Genomic DNA, 14,188 nt, shown 5'->3' with positions numbered 1-14,188 from the left:
AGCCCCCTGGTGGTTGAAGAAAAATCCACATATAAACCGGAAAATACAATAAATGAAAAAAAAAATCTGAATGCTCTCTGGTATTATTCAGGGGGCCGGACCAAATGTGGAGGCGGGCCGTAGTTTGGGGACCCCTGCTCTACATCAACAGGACGGAACAAATAGTAGCGGATCTCCTTCTTCTTGTCAAAAAGAGTCTGGTTCCCTAGAGTAAACTGAATGATATCACAGAGAAGAGAAATGTCTGGGTTTTCCTCCTGAAAGTGGAAGACAATGGATGCAACTCCTGGGGTTTGGACTTTCCTTTGTCATGTTCTTTCTGATTAACTAATAGTACATGAGAGATTGATAAAAAAAAAAATTTCATACTAACCAAGCACGAATTTCTAAATCACAGACATACCTGCTTTTACATCCAAAAATTGAAAGTCATTTTCTACTGTGAGGAAATATCATGCAATAAATATTATCTACCAGCAGGAGATCAGTCAGAGTTGTTTTGATTTGTTCAGGGGACAACCTTCACTGTCAAGATGTGGAAACTAAATAATAGAGCCACCATTTTTATTACAAATCTGTTTATTAACAGAGTGAAACTGTGATATTTTAACTCAAGATTTGCTAAACACTAGCCCCATGCCAGCTGAAAAAAACTGTATAATAACAGAATCTTTTAATGATTTACTTTGATAACTTAACATGGTATGTGATTTATAACTTACAGTGATTTATAGATTTACATATTTCAAAACAGAATACACAGTTTGAAGGAAGGTTGACATGTTACACTATCTGTAACAATTGGCAATAGTTGTATTTAGCAAAAAATGTCTATGCACACATACCAAAACAGTCATATTTGAATAATTCATTGGATTTTGACCTCAAACCCCGATTTAAAAAATGTCAAACCATAAAACTTGATTAACTGTGACTGCACAACCTCATGCTTTTTATTATGATAGCTCAGTCCAAGCTTTTTCTTTTTGCACTCCGCTGTGTGACATAACAGGTTGAGCTTGCTTATTTTCAAACTAATTTAAATTTTTGCTCCATGGGTCTAACATCCTGTAGTACCTACATAAACTAGCCACTGACTAGGGAAGAAAAAATAACTCCAAACTCCATTCTTTTTGGAAAGTAGATAGAACCATTTCAGTCATGACTAACACATCATTTGTTCTGAAAGAATGAGGCTAAAATATACAGTATAAGTTAGTTATATACAAGTTTAGCATATTAGAGTTGTATCTACTAACATGTCTTTGATAATACAACAGTTTCAGAGCAAATTACTACAATGCATCAAAAAAATAATGCTGCTATGTGTTAATTAAATATAAGAAATTATTGGCTAATAGTTATCAATAAATTACCACATTTAAAATATGTATCCTTCACTCACAGGCACAAACACAGTAATCTGTTTTTAAGTTAATGTTTCCCACATTTGAGTCAGATAATTCAGTTCCTCTTGCAGGTTTTTAACCAGAGTGCCCACTCTGCCTGATAACTTGCTCTTATTCGACTTGTTCAGCTTCTGACCTTTCTTTTCCGTGAAATACTCATCAAATTCCATTTCGAATTGCTTAAGCATGCTTTCAGACGTCACCCCTCCAGGGTTGTTAGGAGACATCTGCCTGCTGTTGTGAAGGTTGTTGGACAGATCCGCCATCCTCAGCGCGTCTGGGTGCGCTCCGGCCCTGCTTAGCTTCCCAATGTTGTGTCTTTGCAGCTCCTTCATCAGACAGAGGATGTAATTCAGGCAACGTTCCGGGTCGGCAACGTCTGACTTGTAGTCATTCACAAGCTTCTCGACTGTCTCCCTGTTCACAATCTTCTTGTTGGCTTTGGCGACTTTCGCGCCGAAACCTCCTGCCGATGTTGCGACAATGCCAGCCCCAACAGCTGTTGCGATCAGTGAGGTTCCCATGGTAACAGGGGCCAAGGCGATGCCCACCACTGCGGCCACACCTCCTACTGCACTTGTTGTGCCACCAGCTATTCCCATGGTTTTATTTGTTTTCTGCACTTTTTCCAGTCTTTCACAGATGGCCTTGAACTCTTCGAGGATCTTCTGTAGGTGATCCCTGCGTTTCATCATGAGAAGGTGGTAGAGGCGCCGGGCTTTTCTCACATGCATGGCCTGCTGATGGAAGGCTCTGCAGGAGAAGACAACGGAGGTGTATGAAAACAATACTCTGCTGCCGTAAGAGCAGAGGAAAGGAAGTTGCTAGTTTGAATTTCTTACCTCATTTCATCCTCCATACTGAGGCCAAACGTCAGGGTGTTAGTTTGTCCTGGAAAGAATACATGCAAACAGATTAGATACAATATTTGAATATTTCTGATCAATTACACTGCGTCTTCCTCATAGCAATACTCCCTTTTAACTACAGGAATTGGCCCTTTACCACGAGAGCCAATTCCCTAGGAATTAGCTAGGCCAAATAGGTACAAGCAGACCTATTTGCTAGAGTTGAGTAGGCTCAACTCTACTCAAACAGTTTGGTTGCTTTTCCATTACAATTGACTAACATCTGATGGGTGGGTTTATCATAAATTTGGGTGACACCAGAGTCAAAAAGGTAGAGCTGTGAGATCTGTACATGACACAAACATAACGAGACAATGGAGGACATCGTGTAAGCTATACTGAACATTTTGCTCAGTCTCTGGCTGTTTATCAGACTCAGTGACTATTGTGAATTTTTAAAAATGGCTGATCGGATTATTGAAAGAAGTCGTTCTTGTGACACAGAACGACTGGTTGCAATCGGTAAATCAATCCGTCATTGATTGACCAGACGATCAATGACCGACAGCCTTCTGACATTACGTTTTCATTAGTGACATGCTTAACTTTTTTCAAGTTCTTAATCCAGAATGAGGAGCAGGGTGTCAAAACAAATGATTGATTTTAATGAACTGTCAGATTGATTGGTTTATAACATTTTATGTAACATCATTAAAATTCTTGTGTAGTTTTTAAATCAAAAGGAACCAACACAGTTTATTACCGTTAGCCACAGGCAACATAACAATTATCTGTAAAGATGTACTTACTAGATACTCTCGTAAACCAGTGCAGCAGCTCAGTGACATCCTACAAGAAACAGATTATTATTTTAGTCAAAAACAATGGCAAGAAATGGTAGGTAATTAAACCGTGTCTCAGTTCAGCTCCAGCACAGAAAAACTACTTAATAACTTACATCTTGAGAGAGTTGATATATGTCGCTGTAGGTGCTCAGGCTATCGTCTTCATAACGAGCTTGTGTCCGTGGCTAATAATGTTTCAGATAAATAGACAAATGAGTAAAATGTATTTCTGTCTGAGTTTTGCAACCTATGGCTTTTTTGAGGTCAGTGGATACAGTTTCTTACCCTGTCGTAATAATCATCCGGTAAAACTCTTGTGTAGCGAGGGTTCACGCTGTCAGTGTATAGAGATGATCCTGAAGTGTGGTAAGGTTCAATTTCAGGGTCGTACAAAGACAATGTTTCACTGCTCTGTAATAAGACCACAATGGATTCAATGTTCAGCTTTGATGTCAAAGTAATTAGTATAATTTTCTCAGTAATGCTGACACTTTCAAACAACAGCTAAAATTCAGAAAATCAACAGCAGTTGAAAGGTGAGTTCAATAAAAAAACATTTCTGTCTTTCTATTGACCAGTCACACAAAATTCCATCTGCAAAGCTAAAGTCTGCAGTTGTGATGTAAATTAATGTAGGAAAGTTCATTGGTGAGGATGGGCTTTGGAGCAAATATCTTAATATTATCCGCGAAAGTATTGTTTGGATGCAGAGAGAACATTATGTTTGACTAAAGACAACGCTGAGGTGGTCAAAAAGCTCCTTGGGGTTCCCCCGGAGGAGCTGGAAGAAGTGGCTAGGGAGAGGGAAGTCTGGGCCTCCCTTCTGAAGCTGCTGCCCCTCGACCCGACCCCGGATAAGAGGCAGAAAATGGATGGATGGATGGATAAAGACAACTAGAGAAATAAGTTTTATCCACCCTGACGCATTGTGCCATATGTGTTATGATCTGGAGTCAATGGCCAAAGTCACAAATTGCCAAATCAACAAACTGACTAAAAAGCATCTTGCAATTGAAAAATTCTGCATAGAGAATTTGACTGGGGTAACAGTGGACTAAATAAAGGCATTATATCAATCAAGCTGACCTCAAAGCTTTAATTCAAACATCAAGACGATGTGAATTAAACCGATAAAAAAATAGCTGCACCTCTTTTAACTACCGTATTTTCCAGACTATAGAGCGCACCATACTATGTGCACCGGATTATAAACTGTTGGTATCTCTGCATCATATGAGTTTGAAGAAATTTCTCCATTGTGCCTGCTGCTAGCAAGTGTTTGTTCTAAATGAAAATTAGCGCTTTCTTCTTTGATTTCCATTTTTGACTTCCAATGATTCACTTCCTGCTAAAGCGCCCCCTGTTGGTTGAAGAAAAATCCACAGAAAAGCCGCACTGGGCTACAAGCCGCATGGTTAAAAGCGTGGGGGGAAAGTAGCGGCTTATAGTCCGAAAAATACGGTAAATACTCTTTTATGGAAATGAGTAGCACCGTCCTACCGTTTCGCTTGACAGGTCCAACACTGAGGTACTGTGATAGAGATGCGATGGAGGCCCATGTCTGTTTCTGTTGTCTCTATGCTAGAATTTAAAATATGGTTACAGCATTTGGAAAAGAAACACACTTGGAATTATCTGGTGAGAACGTAATCTGATCAAAATGGTAATAAAAGTATAAGAGGAACTTAAAAAATACCTTACCTGTGAGGTAGGATTTCCTTTGTCGCAATAAACAGGGTTGATAGGTTCCAGGCGAGGAGGAGGGAGAGAAGGCGGATTCTTAAAAAGTGAATAGAAAAAGTAAACAAATACAGAATCATGAAACACCAAAGTTAAACCAGCTTTGAAGTAATTTACTACTACTCAAGTCAGGTATAGGTAGAGAGAGTACTTTGGGGAAATACCCAAAAGGTGTAGATCACTGCTATTTCAAATACAGAAGCAGTATTTTAAAAGGAAACCCAAATTACTTTGCCATAATACATACCTTTACACTTGTATTTGAATTTGTTCTTGTCCTATTATACTGTGAAGGGTCTGCTGCTGTTGAGTACGGACCTTTGGACCCGGGAGGTAAAGGTGGAAGGAGAGCTTGGCGAGCAGACCGAGGTGTCATGTAGTTGTCTCTGTTTTGGTGACTCTGTTCATGAAATGACACGCAAAAATACTTACTGGTATTTGACTAAAAAGGGCAAAAACCTTGAAGATAAAAACTGCATTGATAAACTTGACCAGTTACTGGAAAATGAGTATTTGCTTTACGTAGAAAGTCTTACCTCAATACTTGACAGGTCCATCATTGAGCTGCTGTGATGCAGATGTCGAGATGAAGGTGAAGCTCTATGTCCGCTTTTCTCGTCTCTGCCCTAGAATTTAAAATACGGTTATTGCGTTCAGCAAACAAGCAGATGGTGAAGCTTTTTCAGAATTATCTTATGAGAGAGTGATCTGACCAAAATGATAATGGCAATTTTGGGGAAATACCCAACAGGTGTAGATGTTGAGCATTGGTGTTTCTTAGTAAAAATACTAAGTAAGCCAATTTCCAAATTTCTAAAACACACACAAGATACAAAAAAGAAAGCATATGTTTAAAGCATATATTTGCTGTAATACATACCTTAGGACTTGTATTTGAATTAGCTCCCGGGTTATAAATCTCTGGACTTTCTGCTGCTGTTGATTTTATACTTTTGGTCTTGGGTGGTGTAGGTGGGAGGGGAGGCTGGTGAGTGGGGCGAGGTGTCATGTAGTCGTCGGAGTTCTTCCTTCTTTCGTAACTCTGGTCACGAAATGACACACAAACATTTTTGCATCAGCAAGACAACGTGAGAAACAGAAAAAAGTCAAACATATTCCACTTACTGCATCGTTCTTTGTGTTGCCTGTTCTGTTTGAAGACTTAGCCGGGTTGGTGTTGTGGGTCTTGTCGGTTCTGACGTCATTGTAGGTTGGGTCGGCTGAGCTAGAGACGGTTGAACCGGGTCTTCTGGAGTTGTGGGATTTGGAAGCTGTATTAGCGTTGGTGGTCGTTCCAGTCTCGTAGGTTGTGATAGTGCTGCAGGTTGAGCTACTCGTACTAGTGGTATTGTCTCTGTTGGAAGTCTGTGATGTGTTGGCATTGTACGCTGTTTTTGTTACGTAGGCTGTGCTGGCGGTGTTATCGCTGTGTCCTGAGTTGATCGTGTTGATGTAGTTTCCTTTGGTTGTGTTGTTGGTGTCATGTTGGGGATTTAGTTTGTCTTTGCTCCTGAGGCGAGGTATAGGCCTTGGTTTAGCCTCTGGCTCACTCACATCTGGGTTAGAAGTCTGAAACAAACGGGTTAATATCATTGAAACATGTCTAAGTTACTATTTCTCCACATTTTAAACATTTTAAGGAATGAAGTTCCATCAGATTAAAAAGTTTTTTTATTATTATTTTTTTTTTTTTACCAGTAATGCATCCGGGTCTTCATAGATAGCTTCAGATCTTATGCTCGTAGACTCTTGGGTCTTAACTTTCCTTGGGGGTTTTAGTGGCTTCAAAGAACAAATAATGAGAAACGTTAAAGACAGTAAAGCTTAAGACTGTCTCAACAATTTTTACCATTTTTACCTTACCATAAACTCATAACTTGAAAAGTACTTTAGCTGAAAAGGTTTTTCTCTTTTTTGCAGCTGACTATCTGATTCTGGAAACCAATTTATCTCAAGAATTAACACTAGAAATTTACTGAAAAAAAAAATTACTTGGTGTTTTGCCTGGATGAAGCATGTTACACAGCCTTATTTTAACTATTAAAAAATTCTTAAAATTTAGTTTTCATTTTTAAAATTTGTAGGTTTGTGTTATAACTAATAATGAGCTCAAGAAAATATAATAAACCTACAGTAAATTTGTCATAATCTCGGTTTGCCCCATAAAAACAAACTTTAATCACAACTTGTTAGGTTGAATCAAAATGAGAAAGAACTATTTGACATAAAACTTGTCAAATAGCTGACCAGAATTTGAGTTAAAGTGCTAAATACAGAAACCTATACATGGAGCCAGACAAACCCAGCATGCATTTCTACACCTTTTGTTGCATTTATAGCGTTTGAAAAGAGACTGGCTTTCTCACCTCTGAGCGAGAGACGTCAGTGGAGTTGCTGCGATAGATTCGAGGTGGGAGTGCAGGTGGGACTGCAGGTCCAGTGGTTTTGTCTGGAGCCTGAAAGGAATTAGGATGCTGTTATTGTCTAAAAGTCTACTGAGTCTGCTGATATCTCAGGTGAGCATCTTGTAAAACGTTCGCAGTTTGTGACGTTAACCTCAGCAATCTTTGGAATTCTTTGTCCAAAACATGTCAACAAAACTTTTTTTTTTTTCATCATTCATTAAGTCTTTGGTCCTCTGGTGGCACGAGATCATATCTGTGTTTGCACAGAGTGAGAATTGCCTCTTTGAACTGCTTCCTATAATAGGCAAGGTATATTTACATGTTCAGAACCACTCTTAGAAATAGCTTTGCGGGAAAATAAATGTATTTATTCATGTAAAACAATAAATATGTTAAATTCAAAATTATATTAAAATGTCAGCGATGAAATTAACAGTTAAATAAAGGTTTAAAGAGTTTCTGTATCTCAGGTTTTCAGGAAGTTGCCTGCTGTTCACATGGTTTAAACCTGATAAGATACTTTTAAAACTAATTATTAATACAACTCTAAAATTTTACGAGATCTTACAAACGTTAAGCCAAAGCAGTAAATTAAAAAACTGGTCTGACGGTCCAATTTCCCGCTGTTAGTCAGAATCCTGGCAGCTTCATTTAGGATGAATTGGATCTGACTCAAAGACCAAAAACTATAATTACAATAATGTAACCAGTCTTAAATAAAAGCTTCCGCCGGTTTTCCTTCACCTGTTTTGATAGGAAAACAATTGTGTGAAAATATCTCAGCGGATCAATTTGTTTTGCTCAGATTTATTACTACCAAATGAATGTGTGTTGAACACAGCACTAAGATTTAATAAGACACCAAGTTAGATGTTTCTGATTGATGCATTTGTAAATGTTTGTCTTTTAAAACTAAAACAAAGTGTAAATGCTGAGGAGATTAGCCAATTCCACCTAAAGTTCTCTTTGTTGTGCGATGCGTTGAGCAGGACACCTGAAGTTCATCAAAAATGAGCCAAAGGATAAAAAGTTGTATTTGTCCAGCTTTACCTGTGACAATCAAAACAATGAAAAAAACAATAAAACCAGCAGCTATAAATTGTCACAAATGACCTTGTTTTTACTTCAGCTGCGTTTTTAGGTGACAGAGAGTAAAGCTGCATCCCTTAACACATTTTCACTAAAAGTATTCTTATTGTAAAGTTGTTTTGGTTTAAAGTTCTGCCTAAAACGCAACGTGTGCTTTTTGAAAATATTATTGGATAATTTATGACAGATATTTTCTGAAAAATGATCTGATTGCATGGCGCATGCCTTGTTGTTGTTGTTGTTTTAATTCCACAGCACTTGTTTCTGGAATCCAGTCTTACAGATTCCTGTAACAGGAAATATTGCAGGTTTTCTCTACACATTAGTAGTACTGACATTGTTTCTAATCCCCTTTTTTCCCCCAAGAAGCATCAGTTTTCTCTTATTTTTGCTGTGCTTTGTTTAAAGAAAATCTAGGATGATGTAACATATAACAAAAGAGTGAGGCTCAAACGGGTTTGTTACAGTAATTAACCAGGAATCCACTTTCAGCAAGCATGTCGTAGCCTTCCGTACGGGAAACCTTAAAGGAAATATGCAGCTCTTATATAACTCTCTGCAGGGTTGAATCTCAAGCCAGGAGTTAGTTTTTTTTTTTACCCATTATATTTTAATTGCAATTGCTTTCACTTTGAAACAAGCTACAAAAGTAAATTGACCCTTTTTTTTATTTCACATCCCACACTGGACAGATGTTTGCTCTCAATCAACCCACCTGCTTTAATGTAGCACTTTCTACTCTAACATTGAACATTCTGCATGGTTTCAGAAGCCTTTCCCAACTTGTGCAACTCCACTACTGACTTTGTAAAATGTATATCCCAAATAACTCAAGGTGTAACACATTCAAACTGCCGGAAAACAAAAATAGACACTTCCTTTTTCCATTTCTCTCATTTTCAGGAACATAAGTTAAACTCACTCATCCAGCATAAAGATACATTTGGTTTCTTCTTACTGTCATGTTCCGGTCCCAGAGCTCTACTGTCCCGCGTTGGCTGGTGAGCATAAACCCAGCTCAAATGATCGATTTCCTGAAGAGCATTCACATTTGTGCATGCCTCTTGAAAATGCCAAGGCTCCACCTTTTCCCATTCGGTATCTCCATCTGCAGTCCAGATGACTCTACAGGTATACGTATGCACGATGACAGAAACCGCCATGAAAGATAGTGGAAATATGTGGGAGGATCCCATTTTCACTGCCAGACGGACTTACTGTACATAAATATCGTCTCTTGGAAATCTGCAAACTTACATGCCCCATTTCTCTAAAGGGAAAGTTTTCAGTTTGAATTATAGTAACTTTACCTAAAACCATCTTTTACTCCCAGCTTTAGAATTGAAGATGAGCAGCTGCTTTTGTTAGTTGTTTGTCTGTCAATAAGATTGACCCATTATGTTTTAATGTTTTAATAAGATTGACAGACAAACTGCTTGTCTGCTTGTGAATGTCATTGTTTTGCTTAAGCGTCATTTTCTGTCTCTGCTGTTTTCTTGATAGGGGACTTTTATCTCAAACTTGCTCAACAGGCCCAACTTGTTGTCTTTCCTGAATCACCATAATGCCGAGTCATTACCCAGGTGAAAAAAAAGTATACTTAAGTATATTTCAAACATACTTACATTTGTGAAAGTACATCTCAGTGTAAATTTTAGGCTAATAAAGTATGCTTTTTTTTTAACTTTCTTTATTTAACCGGGTGAACCCAGTTGAGATCCAGATCTCATTTTCAAGAGGGACCTGGGCAGAAGTCTGCAACGCGCAGCAACCTGATTACAAAATAAAACGAATTAATACATTTGTAGAAGTATGTCTTTTAGGCATCTATAAAGTACTTTTCATGTAATTTTTAGGCATACTTTTTAAGTATACCTTAATAATCTTTAACCATTTTTGTTAAAATTGCAAAGAATAAAACAAATTATCATCATGATGTAATGTTTAAGAAAGTACCCAATCCATTTTCTGATGTAAGATCTATAATCAACAGGATTAACTCCAGTTCATACTCCAGACCAGATGGTGGCGGTATTGCACACTTTCATTTTAAAAAAAAAAACGCCATAAAGAGAAGAAAAACCTTGAACCATTGTAGATAACAGACGCTTTTCAAATTCGCCATTTTTACTCGCATTATATTGCCTTAAAAGTAAAGAGGGCCTTGAAAATAGTTACTAATTTTGGTAAATTCAAGCTGGTGGCGTTCTTGTCCTAGTTAGACGACAACACAACGGGACAGCAACCGATGGAAATGAAATGTGTGTCACAAAAGGAGCCCGGAGGGACGAAGGCTGCTAAGTGTTGCTAGCTGGTGGTAAGTTTGCTTATTAATTATCTTCATTTAATCATAAACAGTGCAGTAAAGATATATAACTTACGTTGGTTTCATAAATAATTATTTTATCAATTTTATTGTGACTTGTATGATTATTACTATAACAATCATTCAGCTTTATGTTAAATCTGCATGGAGGCTGTTTGTTGCGACTTATACTTTAATTCATAAACTAACCTGGTTTTAATTAAGCTCCATAACACAGAGAGACTTTGATATTGTGAGGTTGTTGTTATAACTTGTTCATCAATGTTTTTATCTTCAACATATGTTTGCAGTCTAAGAAAATGAAAGAGGAAGCCAGAGAAATCAGGTGTTAGAAAATTCAGACTTTTCTGTCTCAGAAGAGGCTCTGGCTCCACCAGATCACCAACCAGCTCTGAAGATGAACCTCCACATCGTCTTCATGGTGTTTTTGTTTGTTTGTTTGTTTTAATGAGGAGCTAGCTACATTTTCAATAACAAAAACTGGTGTGTTACCAACACCAAGTGCTTAATAAACATGATTTGATTTAAAGATAACTGGACAGAATTTTTCTCCTTGTTAATCTAACATTTCTCTTTCATACATTTTATTTGTTGTTGGCTTTCAGGGCCCTGTGATGGACTGGTGACCTTCCAGGGTGAACCCTGCCTCTCATCTGATGACTGGTGGAGATGGGCACCACCAGCCCCCCTGACCACCCTGCAAGGATCAGTGTGTTCAGATCATGGATGGAAAGATTTTAAGGTAGTTTGTCTCCTTAAGTCCACACTTAAAACAGCTGCATAGTTAATGCCAACATCAACTGATTCTATGATATTGCCTACTATTTTTTTCTACTTCTAACATAAACAGGCAAAGAAGACACCCAGAAATATCCCCCCCCCCAGGCATCCGGTCCTAATCATCATCACTTCTGATGATGTCACATACATGGCGAGTCCACAACGTCTTAAAATTGTAAGTCTTATTTTATTTGCCATTTTTCTGTACTCTTTAAAATACAAATGCTTTCTCTGTTTAATTGCTCTATTGCTCTTTTTTGTAGGTTTCTGTTCTGTCGTTGATCTTCACTCGGAGGCCTGTCCAAACTGAGAGGTCGGTCCCGACTCGGAGGCCGGTTCCGAGTCAGCGTCCATTCCCGAGTCATAGTCTGGTTCCGAGTCAGAGTCCTGTCTCGAGTCATAGTCTGGTTCCGAGTCAGAGTCCTGTCTCGAGTCATAGTCCGGTTCCGAGTCAGAGTCCTGTCTCGAGTCATAGTGAGAGGGTCCTTGAATCTGACCGTCGTCTGAATCGTCTCCACAGCAGACAGCATGTTTAATCCACTTCCACGCCTCTTCAAGATGGTTTTTCTTCAGATGGATTTTTCTGGGACGTGCGAGGGTTCTCCTGAAACTTTCCATGATCTTGTGGATAACTATTAGGTTCTCACTTTTAGTCATTTTAAAGAGCAATTATTTAACTGCATTGCCATTTCCAGAAAGAAGTTGAAAGTTGTCTTGGCAAAGTTTTTTTTCCTTCTCGTCAAAAAAGACAAAATTTATGTCCTTTACTTCTTCCCAATGTTTAGGAGCAAGCTTCTTCTGGATAGGTACGGTGTGCTTAATTTCATCTGCAGCATATCTAGGTCTAAGATTGAACTTATAAATTAATCACCAAAGAATCTTTTCCACCAAATCTCTTCTTTCCTCTTTGGTTCCACGTTTGAAACCCATCTGTGTCCCGTCCCTCAAAAATCGTTCAGGATCCATACCTGCCTGAGTATAATCCTCACTCAGGCAGTTTTCATCTGACGGTCTTTCTGATCTTTCTTTTTGTAGATGTAAACATTTTCCTTTGAGGAAAAGGATTCTCCAGATGATGTTTGAATTTTTCCACTATAACTTCACGTCCTTCTGGATAATCAAGAAGTCCAATTAAATGCAGCCCAGAAGCAAAGTGGAATTCATCTTCAGCAAGGATTTGGAAAATCTGTTCACTGAGTTCCTCTGACACCTCTGAGAGTACGTCCACATTTAATTCTCCTGTTTTTCTCAGAAGCAACTTCCAGGTGTTCTTCCCAAAAGGTTTCTCTCGCAACATGCAGAGTTTATGGTAAATTTTATTTAATTAAGCTGCTATGTTAATCAAACATATTAACATAAATTACTTTTGCTGTTTCCAATATTGTTACCAAACTGTAAACAAGACATTAGTCGCGTTTATCATCACTATTACTACAAATACTGTTTGACTACAAATTTTGTCTCCCGTGGGATATTTTATCCCTATAGCTAATCTACCTTTTTAATATTTCAATATTTCTTTAAAAAAACTGCAAAAACTGTCCTACAAAAATCATGAATAACGCTGAATGCTGACCGAAGCTGTTGGGCAACAAGCAGAACAATGCCTCTTTCTGGACACTGCGTGGAAATAACTGGATTTTTCTTATTTTAAATTTTTTTTTTTTTATTTACCGTAAACTTCCAAGAAATAAAACACACAAAATGAAACTTCTACAGGTATGACGGTTTTATAAGAAACGTAACATCGATGTGCGCATGCGCATTAGCACACCTGTTTGTTCATATCTCTTGGTATTCATAACCTTCATACTTTATATAATATTCAACTTTTTATTATAAAAACGCTCCATCCTGTGGCAGAATTACAATATAAGATGTCCGTTGTGTTTGACAGTGAATGTTTTAGGTCCTGCTTATTAATGGCAATCAATCATCCAGTTTCAGGGCTGTCGTGGAGGAAACAAGGCAGTGGCCATTTTGAAGTTGAGCAGTTTAACAGTTTTTACGCCGTTTAACACCTTGGAATACTTTGAGCTTTTCCTTTTTTCGTGCTGCATGTGGCATGTTTTTGTAGTCTCCGTGGTAACGATGCCTCCAAACAAATGAAAGGTAAGGTACCATAAAAGGTATGGATTTCATTCACCCACAGTTTTTATCAAAAGGAATAGGGGAACGTTTGTTTTTTCAAATTTTAGGTTTTACATGACTTTTTCTTTTTTTTTTTCTTTTTTTTTTTGCACTGCATAGAATATGTTACTGTAACTCTACATGCAAGTGGAAGCCTAGACGCAACCATTAGTATTTTATCTACTTTTAGCCTTTTATATAATTATAAACTGCAGTGACCCTACGGTTTAGGTTAGGAACCACTGCTCTCCAGCAATTTCTCACTGTTTAGGTGGAATTTTTCCATTATTCAAAAGCTTATACTCATCTTCAACAGTTTTTCTTATAATAATCGCACTTAGGCACTTTGCAGGATTATAATTTGTTCTGGTGCGTCTGCCTATTTCTTGCATTTCTGCAAGTCTTGAGCAGTTGATTTCAAAAGTTTTGGCATTTTCAACAAAGGCATACAGCATCACACTTTCTAGTTCTTGCTGTACTCACGTAACAACTAGTGACATATTTACTTAAATACTAAAGTTGTTCGGCCAATCAGAGCCCCTTGTTGGTTATTTTTCCATCCAATGACAGAGCTGCATAACGGAAATAGCCGAGAGAGTCCGGACATTTCCGAAGG

At 38.0% G+C, this 14,188-nt stretch overlaps 1 protein-coding gene across 1 annotated transcript; it reads right to left on the bottom strand.

The window, feature by feature from the left end:
- Positions 1 to 561: 561 nt before the first annotated feature.
- Positions 562 to 9,437, bottom strand: LOC106907811 (uncharacterized). Its single transcript, XM_014973673.2, has 14 exons — positions 9,295 to 9,437; positions 7,209 to 7,298; positions 6,538 to 6,624; positions 5,968 to 6,411; positions 5,723 to 5,884; positions 5,379 to 5,468; positions 5,090 to 5,242; positions 4,804 to 4,881; positions 4,603 to 4,683; positions 3,388 to 3,513; positions 3,216 to 3,287; positions 3,067 to 3,106; positions 2,252 to 2,300; positions 562 to 2,162 (listed from the first exon to the last, which is right to left on the bottom strand). The coding sequence occupies exons 1-14, from the start codon at positions 9,343 to 9,345 to the stop codon at positions 1,430 to 1,432; spliced, it is 2,256 nt and encodes a 751-aa protein (XP_014829159.2). The 5' UTR covers positions 9,346 to 9,437; the 3' UTR covers positions 562 to 1,429.
- Between the last annotated feature and the right edge of the window lie 4,751 nt (positions 9,438 to 14,188).

The sequence above is a fragment of the Poecilia mexicana genome, unplaced genomic scaffold (assembly GCF_051168715.1).
Source record: "Poecilia mexicana isolate PSO_F unplaced genomic scaffold, ASM5116871v1 scaffold_8, whole genome shotgun sequence".
NCBI classification, from domain to species: Eukaryota; Metazoa; Chordata; class Actinopteri; order Cyprinodontiformes; family Poeciliidae; genus Poecilia; species Poecilia mexicana.
The sequence above is the reverse complement of the archived record's forward strand: the minus strand, read 5'-3'. Positions and strand labels throughout refer to the sequence as shown.

Bases quoted from the DNA above. Each gene is read 5' to 3' on its own strand.
- LOC106907811 (XM_014973673.2), bottom strand. From the start codon at position 9,345: ATGCTCACCAGCCAACGCGGGACAGTAGAGCTCTGGGACCGGAACATG. The intron at 5,469-5,722 runs GTATGTATTACA...TTTAAATTCTAG, and splicing joins ATTCAAATACAAGTCCTAAG to GGCAGAGACGAGAAAAGCGG. The intron at 5,243-5,378 runs GTAAGACTTTCT...TTTCATGAACAG, and splicing joins TGGACCTGTCAAGTATTGAG to AGTCACCAAAACAGAGACAA.